Source organism: Peromyscus eremicus, chromosome 7 (genome assembly GCF_949786415.1).
Source record: "Peromyscus eremicus chromosome 7, PerEre_H2_v1, whole genome shotgun sequence".
NCBI classification, from domain to species: Eukaryota; Metazoa; Chordata; class Mammalia; order Rodentia; family Cricetidae; genus Peromyscus; species Peromyscus eremicus.
In genome coordinates this window covers 11474330-11500956 of record NC_081422.1, presented here as the reverse complement: position 1 = coordinate 11500956, position 26627 = coordinate 11474330, and the positions used below count along the sequence as shown (strand labels likewise).

General features: G+C 44.9%; 1 protein-coding gene across 1 annotated transcript in view; it reads left to right on the top strand.

Annotated features, from left to right (window-relative positions):
• The window catches only part of Hephl1 (hephaestin like 1), a 69969-nt gene that overhangs the window by 41425 nt on the left and 1917 nt on the right, over positions 1–26627 (top strand). The window contains exons 10-17 of the mRNA XM_059266664.1: positions 455–605; positions 3069–3281; positions 6464–6677; positions 11498–11637; positions 14698–14838; positions 18608–18714; positions 19841–20063; positions 21843–21982. Coding sequence (XP_059122647.1) covers positions 455–605; positions 3069–3281; positions 6464–6677; positions 11498–11637; positions 14698–14838; positions 18608–18714; positions 19841–20063; positions 21843–21982 — 1329 coding nt within the window. The remainder of the gene's footprint in view (positions 1–454; positions 606–3068; positions 3282–6463; positions 6678–11497; positions 11638–14697; positions 14839–18607; positions 18715–19840; positions 20064–21842; positions 21983–26627) is intronic.

Genomic DNA, 26627 nt, shown 5'->3' with positions numbered 1-26627 from the left:
CCCAGGGTTGTAGGTGGGAGGGACCAGCAGTGTACTGGAGATTAAGCAGCAATGGCCAGTGACAAAGCAGTGTCTTTTTCTTCTGAAACTTACTTGTGTGGTTATGAGGGTTTGTCTAATTTTTGAAAAGTTAAGACCATGACCAAAGACAGAAATATGTAGAATACAGGAAGAACAGGTGGGTAGGAAGGGGACCACTGAGCTTACATAATATCATTGAGAGAGAGGCAATTGGATAGCATTGCTAAGGATCCCTGTGAGGCAAGCTACAGGATAGAGACTGGCTTGGATAGCACACGTTAGGCATGAGGACAGCAACAGACAGACCACACTCAGAATCCTGACTTAGGAAGTGATGGGTGAGTCTACGCTAATGTTGATGACCCACTTTGTGTGAATTTTAGGACTAATTCAAGCTGTATGTTGTATGTCTTTGTTTCTTCGTTTTCTCTAGAAAGGAATAGACAAGGAATTTTACCTACTGTTCACAGTCTTTGATGAGAATCTCAGCAGGTATCTTGATGAAAATATCCAGAAATTTACTTGGCATCCCTTCAGTGTTGACAAAGAAGACAAGGAATTTGTGAAATCCAACCAGATGCATGGTATGAAAAGCTGAGGCACTCTGGGAAATGTGGTGGTGCCCGCCTGACTTCCTAACTTTGGTGTCTTTGGTATTGTTCATGGTCGGAAGGTAAATCATTTCATGCCTTCAGCTCCATGAGCTCCCAGAGATACTGTGAATCTGACACTTCTATAACATCATGCCATCCTTAGACAAAGCAATACAGAGTCTGAAGTAGCAAAGAACACAGAAGATCCAAAGTGTGGAAATGACTGATGGAGTTCCCACATCTAGACTCCCACAGGAGACGATGGAGAGTAATCATACTAATTATTATCTAATCAATTAGAATGAGTGACTGCTGCAAGGATTAATTCCTCAAACACTGGTGGTTCCCACCTCATCTTAATGTGGGAGAAATGACTTAATTCTTTTTCAGTTTCTCTTTATATCATAACGGCAAACCACCCAGTGATTGTGACTAACAGGGGATTCTATTGGTCTCAGCTATGTTGCCTAATGCAGCCAGGCAGCGCCAGACACCAGAACCACAAGAGTGAGCAGCTGGCCACTTGCTAGCATACTGTAACATGTCAGTGTGGGGCTGTGAGGGCTCCCATTTCAGCTCCAAGCATAACATTTTTATTACCTTTTAAAACAGTATAGAAGAACACATAAATAGACTCTCAAATCCCTCCCTTGTTCCCAAAGCCCAAGGTTACAATAACCCGCAGCACTCAGGTCACAAACTCCCATGATCCTCAATGCTCAGGTCCAACAGAGCCCCCGCTTCTTGGAACTGTGGAATTCAGGGAGCAATGACCTTCAATTTCAGCTTCCAGGAGAGCTTTGCTATAACTGGACGTGAATTTGTTTCTGATGTTTGTTTGTTTGTTTGTTTGTTTGTTTGTGAGACAGGGGCTCGTGTATCCCAGACTGGCCTCAAACTTTGAACGCCTGATTCTTCTGCCTCCACCTCCCATGCTGGGATTACAGGCATGCATCGTTATGTTTTTTAGTTGACAATAAAAGGGAGAAGCTAAGCTGTGAGTGAGGACATGGTCATGACATAGAGGAAAACCAAACTTTAAAAGAAAGGTGTCCTCTGAGACGCCCTGTGTAGAGAATATAACACAATTGATGGGTATGTCAAATCCAGCCTAAGCGTAGTTTGGACCACATGACACTCATATTCCTACATCATCAAAAAGCACATTTCAGGAAAAGTAGTATTTCTAGGTTCATATTTCATGTTAATTATAAACTGGGTTCTAGTCCCAATATTTTTTGTATGGCAAGAAAAGGAGAAACCCAAAAAACTTATTTTATAAGCTGTATTCAAATGGTATTTGATAAATGAATGAGTGAATAATGAATTAATTAATTAATTAAAGGTCTAGAAATGAAAGCATTAAATATATGTCTAAAGACAGAAAAGATTCTTTTCCAACTCATCCAAGTGCTAACATGAGAAAACTCTAGAGGAATATGGGAACGTGGAAAAGTCAATTGATATTATTTTGAAATTTATTTTTATTGTTCTATTATATGAATGAGTGTTTTGCTTTCATGTCTGCCTATGGACCATACAGCCTATGGAAGGCAGAAGAGGGAGTCAGATTCCCTGGGCCTAGAATTACAGATGTTTGCATCACCATGTGGATGCTGGGAATTGGACCTAGGTCCTCTGAAAGAGCAGCCAGTGCTCTTAACCACTGAGCTATCTCTTTAGTGATTTTTGGAATTACTGTGTTAGAATACGTATTGCTAAATTTTATAATTTTAGTATATTTTTAGATTAATTGTTAATTCTAGACACCATGTGTCTTTTTCCTAGTAGCACTCAACCTCTAGTAACAAGATCTTATGGGAAGATCACATGCTTGAGATTCTCCACGAGCACACTGATAACCGCTTTGTGAGATGATGCTTTCAGTATGACTGCAGAACTGCAATGGGCACTTCTAGTTTTTCTTTTTTAACTCTTTTGGGGGCAGGCCACCCAGCTCCAAAGTAAATTTATTCTATGCCTGGCTTTAGCTTGGCTTGTTTCTAGCCAGCTTTTCTAACTTAAATGATCCCTCTTCTCTTTAACTACATTTTGCCTCTGGGCTTTTTAACCTTTCTTTATTCTATTTATCTTTCTTTCCTTCTTACTCTGTGGCTGGCTGTGTGGCTGGCCCCTGGCATCCTCCTCTCCTCCTTTTCTCACTCCTCCCTCTTCTCTCAAACCCAGATTTTTCCTCCGATTTATTCTCTCTGCCTGCCAGCCCCACCTATCCTTTCTCCTGCCTTGCTATTGGATGTTCAGCTCTTTATTAGACCAATCAGGTCTTTTAGATAGGCAAAGTATCACAGCTTTACAGAGTTAAATAAATGCAACATGAAAGAATGCAACACATCTTTGAATCATTAAACAAATGTTCCACAGCATAAACAAATGTAACACATCTTAAAATAATATTCCACAACAGGCATTCATCATTTTCTTCCTTCCATTTAGCTATTAATGGCTACATGTATGGCAGCCAGCCAGGCCTCAGCATGTGCAAGAAGGACAGAGTTTCCTGGCACTTGATTGGAATGGGCACTGACACAGACATGCATGGAGTTTACTTTCAAGGCAACACCATCCATCTACGAGGGACTCATCGTGACTCCCTGGCTCTGTTTCCCCACATGTCCACAACGGCATTCATGCAGCCGGACCATGCAGGTAAGCCTGGCAGGGCCATCTCAGGTGATCAAATCCCAACTCGTCCTCATACAGTTCTCGTCCAGGAAAAACTGGTAGACCTTGGCACTTCAAAAACTCCGGAAGCAGATATAGTTTTGATTCAAATCAGAATTCTGGCTATTTCAGTGCAAACACATAAAGTGAAAGATAGAGGGATTGTTAACCAAGACGCACAGTTGGGATCCTTTACATGGCTTTGTCCACAAATCCCAGATGAACCACATTCACACGAACCTAGGAGAATCCACATAAACCCCAGATGAATCCATGTGACCCCCAGATTAACCCACATGAACTGTGGGAGAATCCATGTGAACTCCAGGTTAACCCACATGAACCCTGGAGGAATCCATGTGACCCTCAGGTTAACCCACATAAACCCCGGGAAAATTCATGTGAACTCCAGGTTAACCCACATGAACCCTGGGGGAATCCATGTGACCCTCAGGTTAACCCATATGAACCCTGGGGGAATCCATGTGACCCTCAGGTTAACACACATGAACCCTAGGGGGAATCCATGTGAACTCCAGGTTAACCCACATGAACCCTGGGGGAATCCATGTGAACTCCAAGTTAAGCTACATGAACCCTGGGGGGAATCCATGTGAACTCCAAGTTAAGCTACATGAACCCTGGGGGGAATCCAGGTAACCCTCAGGTTAACCCACATGAACCCTGAGTGAATCCAGGTAAACCCGGATGAACCCTATGTGAATCCACGTGAACCCCTGATGATTCACTCTGGTGAATTCCCATGGATTTGAGACAAATCCTTGTGAATACTAGGTGAATGTGTTAATTCATAGCCATGAAAAAAAGCTCTGTAAAAAACAGATACTTCTTGCTTTCATAAAGCACAAACATAGCTGAAGTTATTCTTTGAAGCATCTACCTGGCATGGACAGCCTAGTGGATGCTTTGGGCTACGAAGCTGTGGATGTGGCTGTTAGTGGAGCCTGGTCTCCTTTCCCTGGGGGTGGATAGTGGTTTGGGGATGAGTTATTTGAGGACGTCTTTATTTTCATTCCCTTGAGCACCTTGCTTTCCCCAGAAGGTAAGTTGCACTGGGTTTGGAGTCCATGTTGCCCCTGGAACCTCTTCTCTTAGAGATTCCCAACTAAAGAGACAATTAGGACATTTTTACAAAAGATACAGAGAAATACATAAGAGCACGGATGCTCACCAGAGAGGATGACAACTGTGATGGGCATTCAACATGTTTCCTTCTCAACATCATCATCAGTCTGAGCAAGAGCCCAGACAATGGCCCCTGAGATGAGCCCCTGATGGACATCTCCCCTAATCATGAACTTTCTACTTCTTGACTTCCCTTTGGAATCACAGCAGAGATGGTTCTGTGTGATCAGTTAATAGCTTGAGGCTGGGGCTTCAAAACCTTTGCCCAAGAACTTCCTTCCGTAGCAAATAGAAACTCTGTATTCTTTGTCTCGAAATGCTCCTACAGTGTTCCACCTGTCTGCATGAATATACTCGATCGATTATGAATCACCCAAACCAAGAGCTGCCTTGAATGTAATGCAGGTTTTCAAACACACACCAAAAAGGAGCATGGACTGAGAACAGCCAAATTGTTCTAATCCATAGAATCCGGGACTCAAAGACAGCGCTGGCTGCCATACACTTAGTGATCTGTTTCTCATTCCAGTGCTTTGGTATTTACTCATACACCCCATGGGCTTGTAAGGATCATCACCTAGTGATGTTTCTGGCTTGTGTTTGGTGGGGAGCATGTATCAGTGACTGGCAAATGGCCTGCTTATTTCAATAATTACCAAGGTGTCTTCTCTATGGTGTAGAGAGAGGTTTTCCCAAGGTGTTTTCTCTATGGTTTAGAGAGAGGTCTTCCCAAGGTATCTTCTCTATGGTGTAGAGAGAGGTCTTCCCAAGGTGTTTTCTCTGTGGTTTAGAGAGAGGTCTTCCCAAGGTGTCTTCTCTATGGTGTAGAGAGAGGTCTTCCCAAGGTGTTTTCTCTGTGGTTTAGAGAGAGGTCTTCCCAAGGTGTCTTCTCTATGGTTTAGAGATAGAGAGGTTTTCCCAGGTATCTTCTCTATGGTTTAGAGAGAAGTCTTTTCATGTGTCTTCTCTATGATTTCATATTATACCTTCCTAGCGTCTATAACACTAATAATACCTTTTGTATTTACTTTATTGGGATTCTGTTCAAAGTGGGTGCAATGGACCCATTGAACAAACCAATTCTTCTCATCCAGAAATGACAGTCAGTATTTAGACAACAGCTCCATATGGAGCAAGAGCAGAGCTCTCTCTGTACATCATAGGTAGTTATGGAAAACTAACCAGTTGCCTCTAAGAACAGCCTGTTAGAGAATGGGAAGATTAATCCAACAATTTCATTGATAGTTAATATCTCCAATGATTTTATTTCACATATTTTTATGGTGAGTTTAATTTGAATCTTTCTCTATATATGTATACATATGTGTGTGTATGTATTCTAAACACACACACACACACACACACACACACACACACACACACACATCTCAGATACCAACATAGCTAGAAATTCAGTTTTTAGATTACATAAATCTCCTTCAGATACCATTGTTGATACTCTGTAGAGAGCTATAATTGATCTCTTTCTTTCTCTGTTCTCTCCAGCATGATACACAGGAGCCCTCCCTGGCTCAAGGCTGTAATGAAGTAATCCATTTGACTTTCATGCTTACTTGCTTTATAATTTATGAAATCCTTCAGGGAAAAATCCCTAACCATGGCCTAATTTGAACATTGTCTAGGTCTTTCATCTCATAGGTAATTAGTTCCCTATAAACTGGGCTGGGCTGAGAGAGTCATAAGAATCAGTAATTTTCCAGGAGTGACTGTAAGCAGGTGTGTACTAATAGGGATGATCCAGAGAAGTCCTTTCTTGGTAATAATATTCTGATTTTTCCCCCTACTACAAATGAATTTTATGTAGCATTTTCCCTCCAAAAATATTATAATCAAAGTAATTTATTCCTCACGAGCTCTGCTTTAAAAACACCATGAGGTTGGTATTCTAAAAGTCCACATTACTGGTTACTGATGTTGGGATAAGATGTGTAAGTTTGGTAAGATCATCACCACCATAAATATCAAGTCGTGGGCACAATGCCAAGCCTTTTCTCCTCCAGGTATTTTCAAGGTGTTCTGTTCCACTTTGCACCACTTCGTGAGAGGCATGGGTCAGATCTATGAGGTCAGCAGCTGTGGCAACAGGGACCCTTCTGAGCCGCCCTACGGGATGCTAAGAACCTTTTTCATCGCCGCTGAAGAGGTAGAATGGGATTATGCCCCTAACAAAAACTGGGAGTTCGAAAAGCAGCACTTGGACGCAGGAGGGGAAAGGTACCATGGGCGAAGCCACGGCTCTTCGGTGGGAATGCGCGTGCTCTGTGGGCCTTAGCACCCTTGGAAACCAAGTGGCCGGGTTTTCTGTGCACAGTTCTGCAGGCAGAGACTTTTCCTTATGAGTATAGAAAATTAGTGACACTCTGTCTCCTCACCTGGAAGCAGGTCACCCTAAGGGCACCATAGTGGATTCCTGTACCTCTCCTAGTCCCCTAGCTTTGATTGGTCTACTTCATGCCTGAGGAGAATGAATGGATGAATGGATGGATGGATGGATGGATGGATGGATGGATGGATGGATGGATGGATGAGTGGATGGACAGACGGATGGATAGACTTTTGAAAGAGAATGCAGATGGAAGTATTTAGAGGAAAAGGGGGACCCACAACAATGGTGGGACTGGGAAGAAAATGAACCAGATGAGGCAGAGGAGGTGTGTGGATCCAGGTGAGAAGACGGGCTACTGTAGACCCCATTAGTGCAGGGAAGGGGAGTGGAGGAAATGCTTCTGGCAAACATGGATCCAGGTGGGGACATCCAGGGATGATCTGAGGCTACTGCCTTGAAAGAGATTCCTGAGTCAGGGTGGGAAGAGAAGACCTCCAAGGCACCCAGGAAATTGGACAGACTGACACTTTGTTGGAGTGACACCAGCCAAGATCACATGTCGAAGCATCGGTGATGCTCAAGCCACACAAAGGTTATGAGTCTTGGTCCTCTACTGTCTTATTCTGGAGTTCGGGGACCAAGCTCCTTGGGGCCCACTGGGAGAGTCTGGGCACCAGGAAGGCATCCTGCACAGACTGTAGACTTCCCCACCTTAACACTGTCTGCTTCACAACCTCCTGCTGCTTGGATACAACTGCCCTGGCATGCAGAACACCTCCTGCTCCTTGGATACAACTGCCCTGGCATGCAGAAAACCTCCTGCTGCTTGCATACAACTGCCCTGGCATGCAGATGAGGGAGCCTGGTAGGAAGAGTGGGGGCATCCAGCTAGTCTTTAGCTGAGCAGGAGCTGGATGCAGATCGTCCCAGGGAGAATCTGCATTCTCTCCACCACACCACGCTGTCTCCCTACTGCCTTCCCTCCTGGCTCTTAGCACCGATCCCAGGCTCTGGTTACCACCGATCTACAAATCCTTATGTCTGCAGCACACAGGCACCTCCACTGCTGCTTTCCTTGCGCTCAGCACGTCTGTTCTTTTCTTATTTGCCAGCCATTGTTTTGGGGAGAAGCTACTGTAACACTGCCACCTTAGAGATAAATGAAAAAAAAAAAAAAAATCAAAGTGACTATGGAGAAGGTTTGTCCTGAGGGCAAGAGCGTTTAAAAAGCTACTCAACTATTCACGAACAATTTGCTAATCTACACATGCTGCTTTGGGACAACTCCTGCTGCCAGTCCAAGTTGAACACTGATGCTCTCTGTGGAAAATGAAAACTAACTTGGCCGTCTCTAAAGCGGTTATTTCACTCTGCATCACTACAGAAGCTCCAGTGGGTCTGAATGAATGGTGAAGTCTAGCTTCGGGCCCTGGGACTCAGCGACAAGCGGTATAGAATAACAAGAGCGTGCTGGTGGGAAGGATGGACAAAATGAATGAATTCCCCACTGCTCTGGTTATTGACCATAAGTCAACAAAAGTGAGGTGGGATACGGACCCTGCCACACATTCAAAGTGTACTGAAGTCTATAGTTTTATCGGTTTATATGAGGCATGGGGACAGCAAAATAGCTCAGTAAGTAAGGGACTTGCTGCCCAAGACCCATGACCTGTGTTCAGTCTGCAAAACTTGTCCTGCTCTGACAGCACCCATAACCCCACACATGATGGTGTGTGCATGCCCTGTGGCACACATCCACAGTGCCTCCAGTGATAGGAGCTGAGAGGCCAACGCCCTCTACATGCCAGCTTTCGTGCCTAGGATTTTTTTCAGTACTGGGGATCAAACTGAGGCCTCCTACCTGCTACGTAAGCACTCTATCACTGATACCAACAGCTGCTTGCTTGAGACAGGATCTCATTGAGTTGTCCAGGTTGGAATTTCTTCCTCTGCTTCAGTCCCTGAGAAGCTCGAAGGTGTATCCGGCCACACCTCCGGCTTGTGCATCTGACTTTGCCCCAAGGCTATTATTTTTGACCCACTTTCTGGCACTAGTCATCTCTGAGACATTTGTTGTCCTGATCAGCATAGACCCTCTTGGTGCCTGACTTTCCTCATTGGGGGTTTCTTTAGAGTGTGGTGGGAAGGCAGCCGGATTCCAGAAAAAAGACACATGGACCCATCAGCACAACTTCACACCAGATTTGTGCAACAAGAGGAAATCTGAGAAAGTAGATTAAATTGTTAAAGACAAGTTACGGTGCTAGCACTGTCGAGCTTGAAGACCAGTATGTGTATAATTTAGCAATTCCAGGAGTCACCATAATGAACATCTACTGAACAGTAATTACACACCAGGTAATGCTAAAACTTTTATAAACAATGCGTCATACTGGCCTCACAGCACACTTGACTCATTCAGTCAGCACCTGCCCAGCCTCGGGTTTGATAAAGTTCTCATACAGCAATTTATGTGTGCCTCTTCCAGCCGAGGAGAGCTGGCGGCTAGTAAACAGAGCACAACCTGGGTCTGTGCCGGTCACAAGCGTGGCTAGGACCCACTGGCTACAAAAGCAGGCTCTCTCCCTTTGCCACAGCCAGGGCCAGAGGTGCTACTGCATCTGCTGAATTTCCTCTGTGTGAAACTGTGTGGAGAATAGACTGGGGCTTTCCCACACAGAACATGTCCCCAAGGATAATGCTGGAACAAGCAGCGGGGGCCACAATCTCTAACAGACAGGAGGTTAGTGAGAACTCACAGTGGAGCACACAGCCCCATCTGGGGGATGGTGCGGGAGGGGATAGTTAATGAAGACTTCCTGGAGGAAGCAGTCTGTGAAATGAGATGTGGAGAGTAAGACAGTACAGAAGAGGGAAAGAATTCTTGGTAGAGCAACTAACATATCCAAGGATAGGATAGGTCAAGGACTCACCGTGCTCAAGAGAGCAAACATTTAAAAGGACACAGTGTCTGGGGGTGGGAAGTGCCAGCCAGTCAGGTTCAGGAAAAACAATAGTGCAGGGACTGAGCCCAACTGAGAAGGTTTGCAGAGAGCATCACTGAAAGGTTTCCCACAGGAAGAGAGGGTCAGCCTCAGAGCTGGGGACCACTGTGTGTGCAGAGAAGAGAGCAGGAAGGAGGCTGTGTGGGTGGCATGTGGACTGTTCTTGGATTAGAGCACAGGTGGTTAATTTGGGAGACGTGGAAGGACATTAGATTCACCTTACTTTGGAAGTGAAAGTGATTTTTGTTTTCTTGGGGACAACATCTCACTGCGTAGCCCAGCCTGGTCTTGAATCAGCCATCCTTCTGTCTCAGCCTCCGAGCCGCTGAGATTATAGTTGTGCCATGACATCTAGCTGTTTCTGAGTTTTCTTCTTCATCTTTTGTGACTGACTTCAGTGACAGACACAAAGAGCTGGTCATTAATTTTCACAGGCTTCACATTTACAAATGTGCCTGTTTGTTAAAATATGTTTGTCACGCCCCACTCTTGGAGAATGGTGTCCAGGAAGGCCCTGGGGACACACAGGAAGGGAGCACCCCCCAGAGTATTCCCACATCACTCAGAAACACTTGAAGTTCCTGTGATAATCTGATGATATCTGAAGAGCTGTGGAAACCTCAGAGGCCTAGTACGCACATCCACAGCCAATGGTAACTGAGGCAGATCTCGGAGTCCTGTCTCAGGCCTGCCATTGTGAAGAGGTGTTCTTGGCCTGCTTCATGCCACAGCTTGTGCATGTGTGTGCTTTATGTCACTCTTGGAAAGAGCGGGGGTGTGGAAGCCCTGTCTCGGGTTCCCAAGCACAACAGGGCTGGGATATGTTTACGGAGAAAATAAAGCGGAGAAGCTGCTGCAGACTGAGGCCAGTGCTGTGAGCTGAGGCCAGTGTTAGCACACACTGGCATCTGTTAAAGCATCTCCAAACAGGGACACAAATCCACTGTTTGGGTGGGTTAATAGAACATAAAATAACAAGACCACACATTTGTACATTCACAGTACACACCCTGCAGGCTTGGTCTTCAGAGGGGGAGAATGACCTGGAGGATTTCAGAGCTGAGGAGAGAGTGTGTGTGTGTGTGTGTGTGTGTGTGTGTGTGTTTATGTGAGAAGGGTGTATGTGTGTGAGAGTATATTTATTGTGAGGAGTATGTGTGTGTTTGTGTTTATGTGAGGAGAGTATATGTGTGTGAGAGTATATTTGTTATGAGGAGTGTGTGTGAGGAGGGTGTGTATGTATGTGTGTGTGTTTATTATGAGGAGTGTGTGTGTATGTGAATATGTGTGTGTGAGTGTGTTTTCTGTGAGGAGGGTGTGTGTGTGTGAGTGTGTTTTCTGTGAGGAGGGTGTGTGTGTGTGTGTGTGTGTGTGTGTGTGTGTGTACCAGGCAGAGAGGCACAGCTGCTCTTGCCCGTTAGGACTCTCTAAGGTTAGCCCAGTTTAGAGCCCTGCAGCGGGTGACAACGATGGTCTCCAAGGGTGGCCATGGGTCCGCGCTGGGTTATTTTTATGAGGACATGAGCACTCTGAGGTGCTGACTGCTGACCCTGTTCTCAGAGGTGTTGCAAAGGCCAACTCCCTGGGAGACCCTGTCCCAGCTGGGGTTGGGGAGCACCACCCCAGAGCACCCCAGATAACAGAGACACTCTCGGTCTTCCTGCCTTCTGACAACCTTGATTTCTGATGCTTCTTCTTTGCAGACATGGGGATATATTTATGAATCACACTGAAAACTGGATTGGCTCTCAGTACAAGAAGGTGGTTTACAGGGAATACACGAATGGAGAGTTTGTGGAGATTAAAGCCCGGCCACCGAGGGAGGAGCACCTGCAACTCCTGGGTAAGGCACTGTCAGCCCCAGCAAGCCAGGGAGCGTGGGCAGGCCTCTCCCCTCCGCTGCCCAGCTCCACCTCTCACACACACATCAGGATCCCTGTCATCTACCAGGTGTCTCAAGCTCTTGAGCCTCTTTCCAGCCTCTCTACTGAGCTGAGAAATTTTCAGTTTAGACAGTTTGATGACTCAGCACATCAGGCAGTGTGTCTGTGGGACCTCCTCAAGGTCCTGGCTCAGTGCGCACAGTGACATGGAACACTCTGAGTGCTAGCCGAAGGGAGCTCCCTTGTGGAGGTGGACTGAGAGTGACAAGTCTCAACCTGGCCTGTGGACCTCAGAACTGACCATGCGTATGCATGGGCTGGGCTGGCTGATGTCCCAGCTGTGTGGCAGCCATCAACAACGGCCTTCCTGCTCTTCTTCCTCCTTCTCCTCACCTGGAGTCATTAGACCCACCCCACTTGAAAAGAGTATTTTTAAGGCAGAAGCCTAGAGGATTTGGGAACTACGTTTGTGCTTTTTACACCACAGGTAACTTTGTGAGTATGGGTTACACAGTATTTTCAATATTATAATACTGATGTGACAACAGCCTGAGGATGATTACGTGCTCCCCTCCCCCACACCTCCATGGTGACTCACCAGCTTGTTTGTTACTTCCACATGAGTAATGCATGAGTCACTCATTAGAACTGTAAGGGCACACAGAGCTCCAAAGAAAAGGGTTGGGCTAGCGGAGGGCGCTGGGCGTGCTCCTGAAGAGCCTAACTTGATTGGCAGCAGAGGGAAATGAGTGACTTCTATCAGGGGCAAGTTAGCAGCCATCACCCAGTAGAGAGTGAGGCCCTTTCACTCATCTGCAGCTTACAGTGGCCTGGACTTCCAGTAACTCAGTGGGCACGTGGCAGGTCCACCATTGCCCCGTGTCCCATCACGTTGCTCTGTCCGCTGGAAGGCATCATTTTAACTAGTATAGCTTGTGTACAGGCTTGTGCAGTGGAGTGCTAAACAGTAATGAATGATGATTTTAATGCGTGCAAAGTGTCTGAACTATACCCACGCTGACTGCTTAAACACATAGCAGTTCCTTTTTACTTCTGGAGATAACTATAGTTCAACAGATTTTAGATGGATTAATGGCTTTAGCCATGTTTCTCAGAATCCAAGCTGGAGCTTGCTCCAGTGACAAATGAATGGGTGTTGCCACACCATTGACCATCCAAGGGCATGTCTCTGGATGAATGTAGAACACATCAGATGCCCAAGAGGGAACCTTAGGGATCAGGTGGGAGATGCTTCTGCAAAGAGTCTGAAGATGGCTGTGAGCCCCACACCCTAAGGTGTTGGGGTGTTTCCCTAGCACTGCAAAGCAGGAGGCACTGGCATGAGGAGGGCATCGCCGTCAGGCACAGCCTCTCCGGCTCCAGCAGATGCAGACTCTTCTGCATGGACACAGAAGCTCACAGGAGAGGCCGGAGAGCATGTGTGCGCTCAAGGCATCTGGCCTGGTTTCATTTCTGTTGCTGTGATAAAACAAACAAGCAAATAAAAAAAGCTGGCAACAAGCAACCTAGATAAGAAAGTTTATTTTAGCTCACAGTTCGGGCTACAGTCTACTTGATGGAGAAGTCACAGCAGCGGGAGCTTGAGACAGTCCACACTCAAGAGCAGAGAGGAAGGAACGCATGCTTGATGCTCAGGTTGCTTTCTGTACTCTCATACAGTCCGGGGCCCCAAACCAAGGAGCAGAGCTGTCCACTTTCAGGCTGTGTCTTCTTATATCAATGAAGGCAGTCAAGAATGTCTCCAAAGACAAGAGCGCAGGTCAGCCCCATCTAGACAATCCCTGCACTAAGATGCTTCTCAGCTGATTCTAGGTTGGATCAAGTTGACAGTTAAACTAACTATCACAATATGCACATACTGAGAGTCTGCACCAGACATGCAGTAGTGACATGCCTGTGCTGTCCTGAGTCCCTTTACTACCCATCATTCCATGGGAGCCTCGTCATTAGTGCCAACCCCATTTCCTAGATGATAAGCAGTTTGGGTCCCTTAAGGTTTCACACAGGTATTGGCATTTGTTAGTTTTCTGTTGCTGTGAAAAACACCATAACCAAGGCAACCTGTAGAAGGAAGGGTTTTCCTGGGTTTACTGTTCCAGAGGGATAGGAGCCTGGCATGGCACGGCATGGAGGCATGGCAGCAGATAGGAGCCTGGCATGGCACGGCAGGGAGGCATGGCAGCAGATAGGAGCCTGGCATGGCACGGCAGGGAGGCATGGCAGCAGATAGGAGCCTGGCATGGCACGGCAGGGAGGCATGGCACGGCAGGGAGGCATGGCAGCAGATAGGAGCCTGGCATGGCACGGCAGGGAGGCATGGCAGCAGATAGGAGCCTGGCATGGCACGGCAGGGAGGCATGGCACGGCAGGGAGGCATGGCAGCAGGCAGGAGCCTGGCATGGCACGGCAGGGAGGCATGGCAGCAGGCAGCAGGCGGCAGGCGGCAGGCGGCAGGCGGCAGGCGGCAGGCGGCAGGCAGCAGGCAGCAGGCGTGGCAACAAGAGCAGGAAGCTGAGAGCTCACGTCTTTTAGGGCAGGCACAAAGCAGAGAGAGCAATCTGGAAATGTGTAGATTTTAATCTCAAAGCCCATCCCTCCTGACATGCTCCAGCAAGGCTATACCACCTGAATCGCCCAAACAGCGCCACCAACTGGAGACCAAATATTCAAATGCCCAAGACTCTGGCGGACACTTCTCATCCAAGGGATCACAGATTACAACTGAAACTCTGTTGCTCCGGAGCAGTAAGAAGTTCAGCATTCACTGAATACCTGGCTTCGTTGGACAGAAATAATCCCTACAATACACACGCAATGCTATTTAATAGTTCTATGGGAACAGTCCTAGTGAACCCATTCTGCAGATGAGGAAAATGAGATTCGGATTACATGATTCACCCAAGGCCTTCTGTTAAGGGAAGGTGGAAGAACTTGAACTCAGGTTGGCTCCACTGCTGAGCATGACATATTTGTGATGTCCTGTTGTGTTTTGCCTTTAGGCCCAATGATCCACGCTGAGGTGGGGGACTCCATCCTCATCATCTTTAAGAACAAAGCCAGTCGGCCCTATTCCATCACAGCCCAGGGTGTGGAGGATTCAAACAGTGGGAAGCGTCTTGAGGTGCCTGTTACAAAGCCGGGTAAGTCATACACAAGGTCTGCTCCATCCTGATGAGGTCACCAGGATCTCCTCTTCTGGTCTTTGAGGGTCTTGGATAGTTCTCTTAGGTGTGTCTCAGCCGCTGCCTAGTCTCCAGGGCTATGAGCTCATCATGTATCCAGTGACCCAGAACTTGAAATTCTTAGGTCCCTGTCACAAACCTCACAGGGTAGTCAGGGACACCAATGACGAACACACCCAGTGGTACCTTGGGTCAGACATCATATTCTACGTTTGAAATAACAAAAGAACAGAGTGGCAAATAACTAGGCCAGGACCTTGGTGGACGGCAGTGGTGACTCTGTTCGACCCCTTCACCACACATTGCTCTGAAGTGAGCAAGTTGAGCTGAGGGAACAGAAGGGGACACAACGAGCAATTTCAGGAGGAACATGGATTATACATAAGTTCTAAATGGTAGATAATTTTTTGAAATATTCACGTGAAGGTTTTTATGTAGTCATAAATATTCAACTCCTTTGAGTACATACTAAGGAACACAATCACTGGCTTGTGTGGTGAGAATATGGTAGTTTTTAAAGAAACTGTCAAACCGTCTTTAGAAGTGGCTGTACTATTTTGTATTCCCACCGTGAATGAGAGGGCCTTCTTGTCCCGTATCCTCACCCGTATTTTCTGTTTTAGACTTTGGTCATTCCAACAGGTCTATGGTGGCATCAGCTCACTACCTTAATTTGCAGTGCCCCAATGACATATGACTTTGATCATCTTTTCACTACATGCTTGCCCTCTGCATGCCTTCCTTGGTGAGTGTCTGGTGAGTCTTCCCTGAGTTCAGTCCCTGGAAGAACTCATGTGAAAAGTTAGATGTGGTGGCGTGCATCTGTTATCCCAGTGCTCGTATGGTGAGATGGGAGGCAGACAAAGAAGAATCAGCAAGAAACTATAGTCCAGCTCAAGTATGTTCCACAGCAGAGACAGAGAGAGCCCCAGCCTCAATAAAGTGGAAGGCAAGAACTGACTCCTGATAGTTGTCTCCTGACCATAGGCATGCCATGACACATACCGCCCATACTCACACACATCATCATCATACACATGTACACGCATACAGTAATAATAAATACATTTTGTAAAATAAAAAGTAAGCAGCCCCTATCAATTTTGGCCTTTTAAAATCAAGTCATTGTATTTAGTACTTTTTGCTGCTGTGATAAAACACTGTGTCTAGGGCAGCTTAGAGAAAAAAGCATTGATTTGGGCTCACCGTTTCCGAGGGACAAGATCCATAATGTTGGAGGAGGCGTGGCATCAGGCAACTGGAGTGGGAAGCTGAGAACTCACATCTTCAGACACAAGCACAGAGCAAACTGAAAGTGGGGTGTGGTTATGAACTCTCAAATGCACCTCCAGAGATGCATTCTCCAGCAGGGCCCCACCTCTAAAGGTTCCTTAACTTCCCAAACAGTGTACCAACTGGGGGAACAAGGTTTGACTACATGAGCATGTGGGAGACACTTCTTATTCACACCTCCACAGCCATCATTCAACAAACATTTACTGAACACCTTTACTTTGCTACTGGATAAACAACAGGTTATTCCAATTTAAAGAACACCACACCTGCAGCCACTTGCCTTTCTGAAGCTAAATACCAGCTGTTTGTCTGGTCATTCATACGGCAAAGGAGCTTCAAAGAGACATAATAGAAATCACACCTCAAGTTGTATCCCTACCCACTGTTACATCAAAAAAAAAAAAAAAAGAAAAAAGTGAAGTTCCATGGATGCATCACTTCTGTTTTGCTTTGTGTACAGACACTAAGGCAAAGGTTCATTGTTCCGATAGGATGGAAATGGGGTGTAGATGGTTCCAAGAAGCTAATGACTGGGAACAAGCTCAGTTGAGTCTTCTGCAATGTGGCTATCGTGCTGGTTAATATGGATATATTGACTCGGCAAGATCCTGGGCCAGCCACAGTGATGTGTAGATATGGTGCCTACTCATAGGGGGTGTGTACACTTGTTATTAAAGCATAAAAAAGTCAACTGGGTGTGGTGGTGTGTGCCTGTGAGTACTCGGGAGGGTCAGGTGAGAGTCCTCAGTCTGAGGCCAGTTTAGTCTGTCAGCAGCAGCGGGAGATACAGCCGTCGACCTCTTACCCTCTACCTGACGCTGTTGCCTATGGGGCTCAAGGAGGAGTTCTTTCCAGTAGCCTACACATGGGTGTAGCAGGGATCATGACTTCTGCATGGAAAAGAATTTCATGATCAGCATGGAGCAAAATTGGAGTTCGTTAAGAAGAGGACCGCACACCCAAGGGGTTGGGATGCGCTTCTCAGGGGGCTACAGAGCCACAGCTGTGTACGTGGCTCTGTAGCTTCTGATGTCACGTTGTGCAAATGATGCAATTTACAGCCAGGTTCAAAGATGGAGCAAAGTTTAAAGATTCAGTTTAAAATGAAACTTACTTAATTGTCTTTCTGTAAAGAACTTCCTCTCGTTATATAGGTGAAACCGAAACATGGTTTATGGTGTGCTGTTGGAGTTTATGAGGGGTACTGATAAGGATATTCAAGGGTCACGGGGTTTAAGACACCCTTAAGCCTGGCTCTTTACCGTTCAGAGTATGGACTCCACCAAGGCAGCCTACACAGTGGGTTTTGTTGTTTGTATGAAGCATGGAACTGAGGGACTTCATTCCCTTCTGTGACCCCGGTTTCCTGTTATTTTGTCTTCATTTGGTGCTACATTGGGAGACTTTGTTTCAGAAACAAAAACACAAACAGAAAGTTAACATTTATTGACCACTGGTAGTGTGAAGCATTGCCTCCATGTATTTAATTATATAATTTCAATTAATCCTTTAAAAAAATCTCAAAGCGTGAAGACTAACCCAGTTTACTGGTAAGGAAACTGTAGACCAGTGAAGTTAAGTAGTTTGTCAAGTATCAGTTAAAAAGTTCCAGCCAGATGTGGTCATACATGCTGAGCAGTTCAGAAGCCGAGGCAAGAGGATTGTGAGTTTGAGGACAGCCTAGGTTATATGGTAAGACTTCCCCCTTGCCCTGCCCCCGACAAAAATAGTCTGGGGAAGAAACTTAAGGAAGGAGGAGCTCCAGGTCACAGTTCATCATGTCAGGGAAGTCATGGTAGCAGGAACATGAGATGGTGGGTCTGCATCAGTGGTCAGGAAGCAGAGAGAAATGGATGCTGGTTCTCAGCTTGCCTTCTTTTTATTCTGTCCAGGATGCAGCCCATGGGACAGAGCCACCCAAAGTGACACTTCCCACCTCAGTTAACAAGCTCAAAGTGGACAAGCTCAAAGGTTACCCTAATCTGGATAACCCCTGTTATCTAGGTTGTATGGCACAGGTCTAACTAGACTAGATGCTGTAGACATGCCTGCAGCCTGTCTGCTAGGCGATTGGAGATCCTCTCTAGCTGGCAATCAGGGTTAATGAGACATCATGATATTAGAGACAAAGATGGAGATCCTTGAGGACAAAATGTGCCAAATTCAAGCAGGATAAACAGTGGACTGTGAAATACATCTTTACGTCCTGAATGTTAGTTGACAATAGAAACATGGAAGCTAAGGGAAGGCAGGACCCTGAAATCACACAGATGTGCCCTACAGTTTGAACCCGTGGGAATCAAGGTGTGAGTTTAGTAAGAACATGTCTGGAAAATGAGAAATTATCTCCACTAACTAGAATATATAAAGATCTGCTTGGAGTTCTTCAGGTAAATCTAATAACCAATTTCAATTTTCTCTTTAATTTCAGGAGAAATAAAAACTTACAGATGGAACGTCCCCAAGAGATCGGGTCCCGGGCCCTCTGATCCTAATTGTATCCCGTGGGTGTACTATTCAACCGCAAACTTTGTCAAGGTAAGGTGGAGAGAGGAACCGGGGTGGTTGCAAGGTGACTATTGAAGCCATCCCCGTTCTGTGGGCACATGTAAAAGCGGTATGACTTAGAACAGGGGTCTCAAACGATCACCACTGGCCAAATCCAGCTGCATCCATCCATCAACACCATCCACCGGTGTAGCAGAGGCAGTATGACCCACAAAGCAAAAAAAAAAAAAAAAAAAAAAAAAGTTTAATATACAGTTATAAAGCATTATATACTTTATATAATGCTTTACAACTGTTTTAAATTTTATAACTGCTGGTATAGAAAAATAAAAATGAAAAACTATTTAATTTCCAGCTACAGAACCTTCAAGATAATTTGAATCACATGAGAATTTGCCAGTTTGAAAGGAAACAAGTGTCATCTAGTAGAATTTGTTTATGGTTTTGGGAGGCAGGAAATCTTTTCCTTTCAATTACATTTATGTCTGTGTACATAAACACATGTTGCATGCCACAACTCACATGTAAAGGTTAGAACACAACAGAGAAGTAGGTTCTCTCCTTCTGCCATGTGGGTCCCAGGGATAGAGCTTGTGTCATCAGGCTTGGTGGCCAGTCTTTCCTGGCTGAGCCATCTCACACTGCCAGGGCTCAGGGACAGAAGCACACCCCAAGTTTAATTAAAACTACAGAACCTTTGGATCATAAATAGTCTGAGGAATAAAAAGATTCAATGCCGACTTTGAGTTATGTACCCTTGTATGTAAAACTACAGTGATGTTTAATCATGTGACATAAACCAAAGCCCAAACCACAGTCATAGCCTATGCAAAATGTAATCATTTCTAAAGTGAGGCGTTATCTTCACCTTCCTCTCTCTCAGTGGCACATTTCATATTAGGAATCAATGACCTAGAGTTCAGGAGATAAGCGCACACAGGTAATTTGGAAAAGTACATTTGTATATGAGGAGCATGGGAACCTTATTTGTTATTCCAAGTATAAATCTCAAACCTATTGAGTACTGGGGATATGCAAATTACAACTGACGTGGAATCAGCCAGGGCCAGAGGAGGCAGTGTCTACACTAGAATGGCGGCAGGTGGGACGATGTCACATTTAACCCCTCATTAACCTTGGTTACTTTTTCCTCCAGGATACGTACAGTGGTTTGATGGGGCCTCTCATCACATGCCGAGAAGGGATATTGAACGAAAAGGGAAGAAGAAGTGACGTAGACTACGAATTTGCTCTGTTGTTCCTGGTGTTTAATGAGAATGAATCATGGTATCTGGATGACAATATTAAGAAGTATCTCAATAAAGATCCACGGGATTTCAGGCGCACAGATGATTTTGAAGAAAGCAACAAAATGCACGGTATGCAGGCCTTTAAAGAGAGGCTGGTGTTGAGACAGGTCACTGCTGAGACCCCAGCCCCCTCCTCTGAACCCTCCTCTCCTCCAGGGACAGGGGAAGAAAGCCCTTTCCAGAGTGAACCAACCTAACCACTGAGCCAGTTTGGGGAAAGCTGTCGCTGAGACCGTTAAGCTGTGAAGAAGTAATTTTTTTAAAGATCAAATTGTCACTTGTTGATAAGTTTTAATGTGAATCCATGACAGCTTCTGTGCAGTCAAAATTAAGGGTTTGGATGAATTCTCTGGAACATGAAATGTCACTCGTGAACTTTATTTAGTGTGTGTATGTTACTGAATTGGGTGTCATTTAAGGAAGTTTGAGTGGTGTGTTTGCATCGACACACTCACACTCACCATGATCTACATTTAAACCTCCAGGTTTATGAGGATTAGAACGTGGTGGTGGGATCCCCCATCCAGATGTTCTTTCTTACCCATCTCAGCAGTTTCTCAGCAGGTTCTCAGTTTTCAGCAAATGGAACTTACTTGGTTGTGCCATGACACACAGACTTAAAGGTTGGTAGGAAGCGGAGGTGGAGTCACCACTGTAGAATCCAGCCTGCTTTGCTCACAAGGAGGATTGTTTAGCCTGCCTGATGCTCTCTTTTTAGAGACCCAGTTGTGCTTATTCTGGTTCTTAGAAAGTGAAGCATTAAGAGTACAATGGACACAGATCCAAATGGATTCATTTTGTGTGTGTGTGTGTGTGTGTGTGTGTGTGTGATTTATCTTTTACATATACATATGTTTTGCATGCACATACATGTGCTAGATTCTTTGTGGCTTAGTCTACTCGGGTATAGTATGGAATAAATCTTACTTCTCATCAGTACATTTGCAGTCTACTTCCTAAAGAGGCATGCAGAATAAATGAATAAGCACCTTGTTTGTAGTTGGAAGATTTCCTGTGTCCTGCCTGGCTGTGGTAGGGACAAATCTCTCACTCACAGCCCTGCAGCCTTTTATAAAATAATTACACAGAGACTTAATATTAATTATAACTGCTTGGCCATTAGCTCAGGCTTAATACTGACTAGCTCTTACACTTAAATTAGCCCATAATTCTTATTTATGTTTAGCCACATAGCTGGTACCTTTTCTGAGTTCTGCCTTGTCATCTTGCTTCCTCTGTGTCTGGCTGCGACTCCTGACTCAACCGTCTTCTTCCCAGAATTCTCCTTGTCTTCTTGCCTATACTTCCTGCCTGGCTACTGGCAATCAGCATTTTATTTATCAACCAATCAGAGCAACACACATCCACAGCATACAGAACGACATCCCACAGAACCTGTTATTTGAGATGTAGCTCTGGGAAGCTTTTTTTTTCCCCCCAGATCCCTACATGCAAAGATTTCCTGGTTATCTGAATTTTGGATCTAGAACGGTGGGGCCATTGGCAAGCATGAGTGAGGCTGGCTCCTGTCTATCAGGCAGATTAGAATACTAGTAGTGAGCTGGAGAGATTAATCAGCAGTTAACAGCTCTGGCTGTTCTAGAGGAGCCGGGTTCAATTTCCAGCACCCATATGGCAGCTCACAACTGTCTGTAAACTCCAGTTCCAGGAGTTCTGATACCCTAACGTAGACATAGATGCAGGCAAAAAAATATCAGTGCACAAAAAATAAAAATAAATAATTAAAAAATCAGAATACTAGTAGCCTAGACCTTGAACCATTTCTACCACTGGGGTAAGCGGATTGTCCTCCACTGACCTGAAGCTATTTTATTTTCATCTTCTTAGCCATTAATGGAAAGATATTTGGAAACCTCCCTGGCCTCATAATGATGGAAGACACAATGACTAACTGGTATCTGCTGGGAATAGGAAGCGAAGTGGACATCCACACCATCCATTACCATGCAGAGAGCTTTCTGTTCAAAGTAAGTGTCCGTGAAGTGTTCGAGGGCGACAGTTAAGGCCATTCAACAGGAAGGGAGTTAATTGGCTATAAAGCCTATGGCAGGCTCATATTAGAGACTAGAACAGGGTGGCCACACCCTTGCCCTGCTGTGTATTTCTCAATGTTTATGCCTATATCATTTCTCATAACACACCAGCTTCTCTGAATTTCAGATGAGAGTTTTTCCGTCGGTGGTCTGGCCATAATTGTGACCACCGTGGAGTATGCTGCTAACACTGTATGTGAACTCCCATGGTGTTTGGGGGCTTTCCCTGATCCTTCCCTCTGCTCCCCTTCCTTCTCCTCCCCTTCCCTCTCCTCCCTTCCCCTTCCCTCCCCTCCCCTCTCTTCCCTTCCCCTTTCCTCCCTTCCCTCTCCTCCCCTCTCCTCCCTTCCCCTTCCCTTCCCTTCCTCCTTCCCCTTCCCTTCCCTCCTTCTTTCTTTTCCTTCCCTCTCATCTCTATTTCCTTTTCTCCTCGACCAGTTAACAAAGCAGCCCTATCTAGCAAAGGAGATATGTGAGCTGGGCGTCATCTTGACTTCTGCTCGAGAGCTGGGCTGCACCACACGTGAACTTCTGCTGTGTGGGCAGTGACGGCTACACAGTAGAACCGCCTTCGGAGCTGTTTAAAGAACACACCTCATCCCAGACCCGACAAATCTAAAGTCTAAACACTCTGTCATCTTGGGTGCTGTTTCTTTCTACAAGAAAGTGGAAACAGAGCCAAATCCGATGCACAAGGAAGCAGGACCAGTCCCACACTAGTGTACAAGAACCAACAATAAGCCACTGAAACATCCATGTTTCAAAACACATCAGGTGTTAGCCATCAGTGATTAGAGTGTCACAGATTAGTTTTCAGAAAGTGCCTTTTTCAATATACATTTCTAATATTAAGTTAAAAAATCATAAAATTATAAAAAGTTCATCTACACATTATATATGTTTAAAATGAAGATTTAATTCACATTGCATAAAATCCCACTTGTTGTAAGATTCTTGTTTTTTTGTTAGCACAGTGGTCTAACCAGCAATCGAAGCAGAGAATCTCCATCACCACCCACCCCACTCCACCCCCCGCTACCCCTGCAGGTCACTTCAGCCAAGCCTGAACATTTGACAGCACCATTCTGTTTCTATCTCTGCTATAACCTGGATGTGTTTCCCCAAAGTCACGTGTTGGAGACTTGATCCCCACTCCTATCATGGGGGCAGCTGGGGCCTGATGGAAGATGACAAGTTTCAGGGTAGAGTTCTCATGAATGGAGAGATGCCAGTCATGTTACTGAGGCTACGAATTTGACCTGTTGCTCTCCACATTGTATCCTTGTGCCTTTAGCCATGGGACAGTGCAGCAAAAAAGCACCTACCAGGTCAGGCCCCTTCACCCTGGACTCCCACCCTCCCAAACTGCAAGTAAGAAATCCCTGTTCCTGGGCCTTTCAGATGGCTCATCAGGCAAAGGTGCTTGTCCTGCAAGGCTGATAACCTGAGTTTGACCCCCAGGACCCACAGTGTAAGCAGAGAACCAATTCTTCCCTAGAGCTGTCCTCTGACCTCTACACATGCACTATGGCATGCTTATGCATACACACAGACAGACAGACAGACAGACAGACAGACACACACACACACACACACACACACACACACACACACAGAAAGAGAGACAGACAGACAGATGTTAAATTCTAAAAAGAAATTAAAATAAGAAATTTCACAGATTATATATGTAGAGTTCCAGTATTCTGAATATTGTATAGAAGCCATGCAACTTGCAACATATGAAGTCTGGCCTGTTTAGTTCAGCATAGATGTTTGGTCTCATGCATCTGGCATATGTGGCAACTTTGTTTTACTTGATGACTGAGTCATAACTCATCATATGGATACAGGGCAGTTTATTACTTTTCCCAATAAGAACTGTGAGAGTTTTTTCAAGGAGGGTCAAAGTCATTATAAACAGATGCACACATTTTTGCACGAGTTCAAGGTTTTATTTGCTAGAGAAAATGTGCTAAATTGCTAAACCATGTGGTAAATGTGTAGTTGGAATTCTCTTTGGGCCACCAACCAGTTCCCAAATAAAGACAAAGAGAATTACTATTAATTATGGATATTAGGCCTAGCTTACACTTGTCCCACTAGCTCTTTTAACTTAATTTAACCTGTTTCTATTCATCTACATTCTGCCTTGGGCTTTTTACCTTTCTTTCATTTGAATGTCCTGCTTTGCTGCTTCCTCCATGTCTGATTGGCCCCTCGCATCTCCTTGTCATCTCTTTTTCTTTCTTCTTTAAGCCTAAATTCCTCCTCCTCCTTACTTTTCCTGCCCAGAAGTTCCACCTATACCTCCTCCCTCGCTATTGGCCATTTAGCTTTTTATTAGACCAATCAGGTACCTTAGGTAGGCACAGTAATACAACAACACATCTTTACATAATTAAACAAATGCAACACATCTTTGCATAGTTAAACAAATATTCTGCATCATTTCCCCCTTTTGTCTAAATAAAAATAAAGGTTTTTAGCTTTAACACATTAAAACTATATACAATAAGAACAATTATCAAGTAAGAATTACATTTACAATATCCAGTCCATTTGCATTTGGCAAATTCAGAGAAAATACTCCATTATCTATCGTATCTTGGTGAGTCCAAAGTCATGTACCTAATTTACTTTCTATCCTAACTTGTATTACTAACCCAAAATTATCTTTTTAGACCTCAAAACGTTTTCTTAGATAAACAATTTAAGCTTTTATGTTTCTCAACTTTATAAACTTTATATCTCTTAGGTAAGTTTCTTTTCTGAATTTGGTAACAAGGAAAACTATAACTATAACTATCTCATTTTCAACTCCATCAGAGACCCAAAAAGGATATAATATCACCTGATTAAATAGGAAGTGCAGAACAAACAACTTCCAAAACTATAGAAATGATGGAAGCAGCTGGCCACCTGGACAGTCACCCAAGCTTCCTCTGTACCATTGTGGCATCCATCTTCAGCCTACAGACCTAGAATATCTGACAGACTTTTCTGTGAAGCAGGAAAATTGAAGGACTGTCCTGCCTTGTCTTGGCAAAGTTTGGCAGTCTTTTTTCTTTGTGTCCTGCTTATCCAGTTTGCACAGTACACTGTCATCAGTTGCTTTATTTGAACTGATGCATAAAAGCATAAATAATGTACATTTCTAGGGTACAGTGTGGTATTCTCATTCATATACACATCGACTAACGTGCAAATCAGGGTGGGACCATCTGTCTCCTCAAACAGCACTTGTTTTGGCAAAACATTCAAGATCCTCTCATCCAGCTTTTTTACTATGCAGTACCTGGTTATTGTCTGTAGACAGCCTGTTGAACAAGACAACACCAGCACTTCTTGCTTCTGACTGTACCTCCCTATCAACCCTCTCCGCTCCTGCCTTCCTCATACTCTTCCAGCCTCTGATCACCACCACGCCACACTCAGCCTCTGAGATCAGCTTCTTCACCGTCCACTAGTAAACACTTTTTCAAATCAGAGTAATATCAGTTCATAAAGGGAGTTTGAAAGTGTTCTTTTTGCCTCCAGCTTCTGGAAGAGTCTGTTTAGGATTGCTGGTACTCTTCAACTTTGTGATTGAACTTGTCAGCAAAGCCATTTGGACTTATTGGAAGGTGTTAATATGATTTGTATTTATTTTTTACAATCAGTACTACTCAGGCCACCTACTTCTTTTTCTTTTTCAAAAATCTATTTTATGAGCTGGGGGTGGTGGTGCACACCTTGGGATTAAAGGCAGGAGGATCTCTGTGAGTTCAAGGCCATTTTGGTCTATGTAGTGAGTTGTAGGGCATCTGGGACTACATAAAGAGACACTGTCTCAAAAAAGAAAAAAAATGTGTATGAGTTTTTGCCTGCAAGTATGTCTGTACACCATGGGTATGCCTGGTGGCCACAGAGGTCAAAGGCGGCACTGGATCCCCTGGAACTAGAGTTGCAGATGATTGTGAATCTTCTTTCTGCAAATGGTCTTAGTCACTGACCATCTCTCCAGCCCCCACCTATTTTTTCTTGAATGGTCACTGATAGCTGTTTCCTTTAAAGTTGTTGACAGCCTATAAGTTGTAATCTGTGAACACAGAGCTGTTTGTTTGCAGTTCTTGTTTTTCATAGTAAGATCTTAGTGGTGTTCTTTTTCCTTCCCCATAGCTGTGGTTCTGTCTTCTCCCTCCTTCCTGCCCTTCCTCTTCTTCCCCTCCCCTGGGTCAATATCTGGAGATTTGCAGTAATGCTTTATTGCTGTATAACAAATCACTCTAAAGCTCAGTGGCCCAAAACAATAAACATTTACTATCTTGGTCTCTCTGGGTCAAGAGTCTGGAGGAGTCGGGCTAGCTGACCTGTATTTTGTGTCTCTCATGAGGCCCAATAAAAACATCTAGGCTTTAGTTATTAATGGTTTGACTGGAACCGCAGAATCCATCTGCAAGCTCACCTATGTGTCTGTTGACTGAAGGCTTAATTTCCCATCACATGGGTATGATGAGGGAGCTGGCTTCAGCCAGACTGACTAAGAGAAAGGAGAGCTAGAGAAGAACTAACTCATCAATATGTCTTTTATGGCTAATGC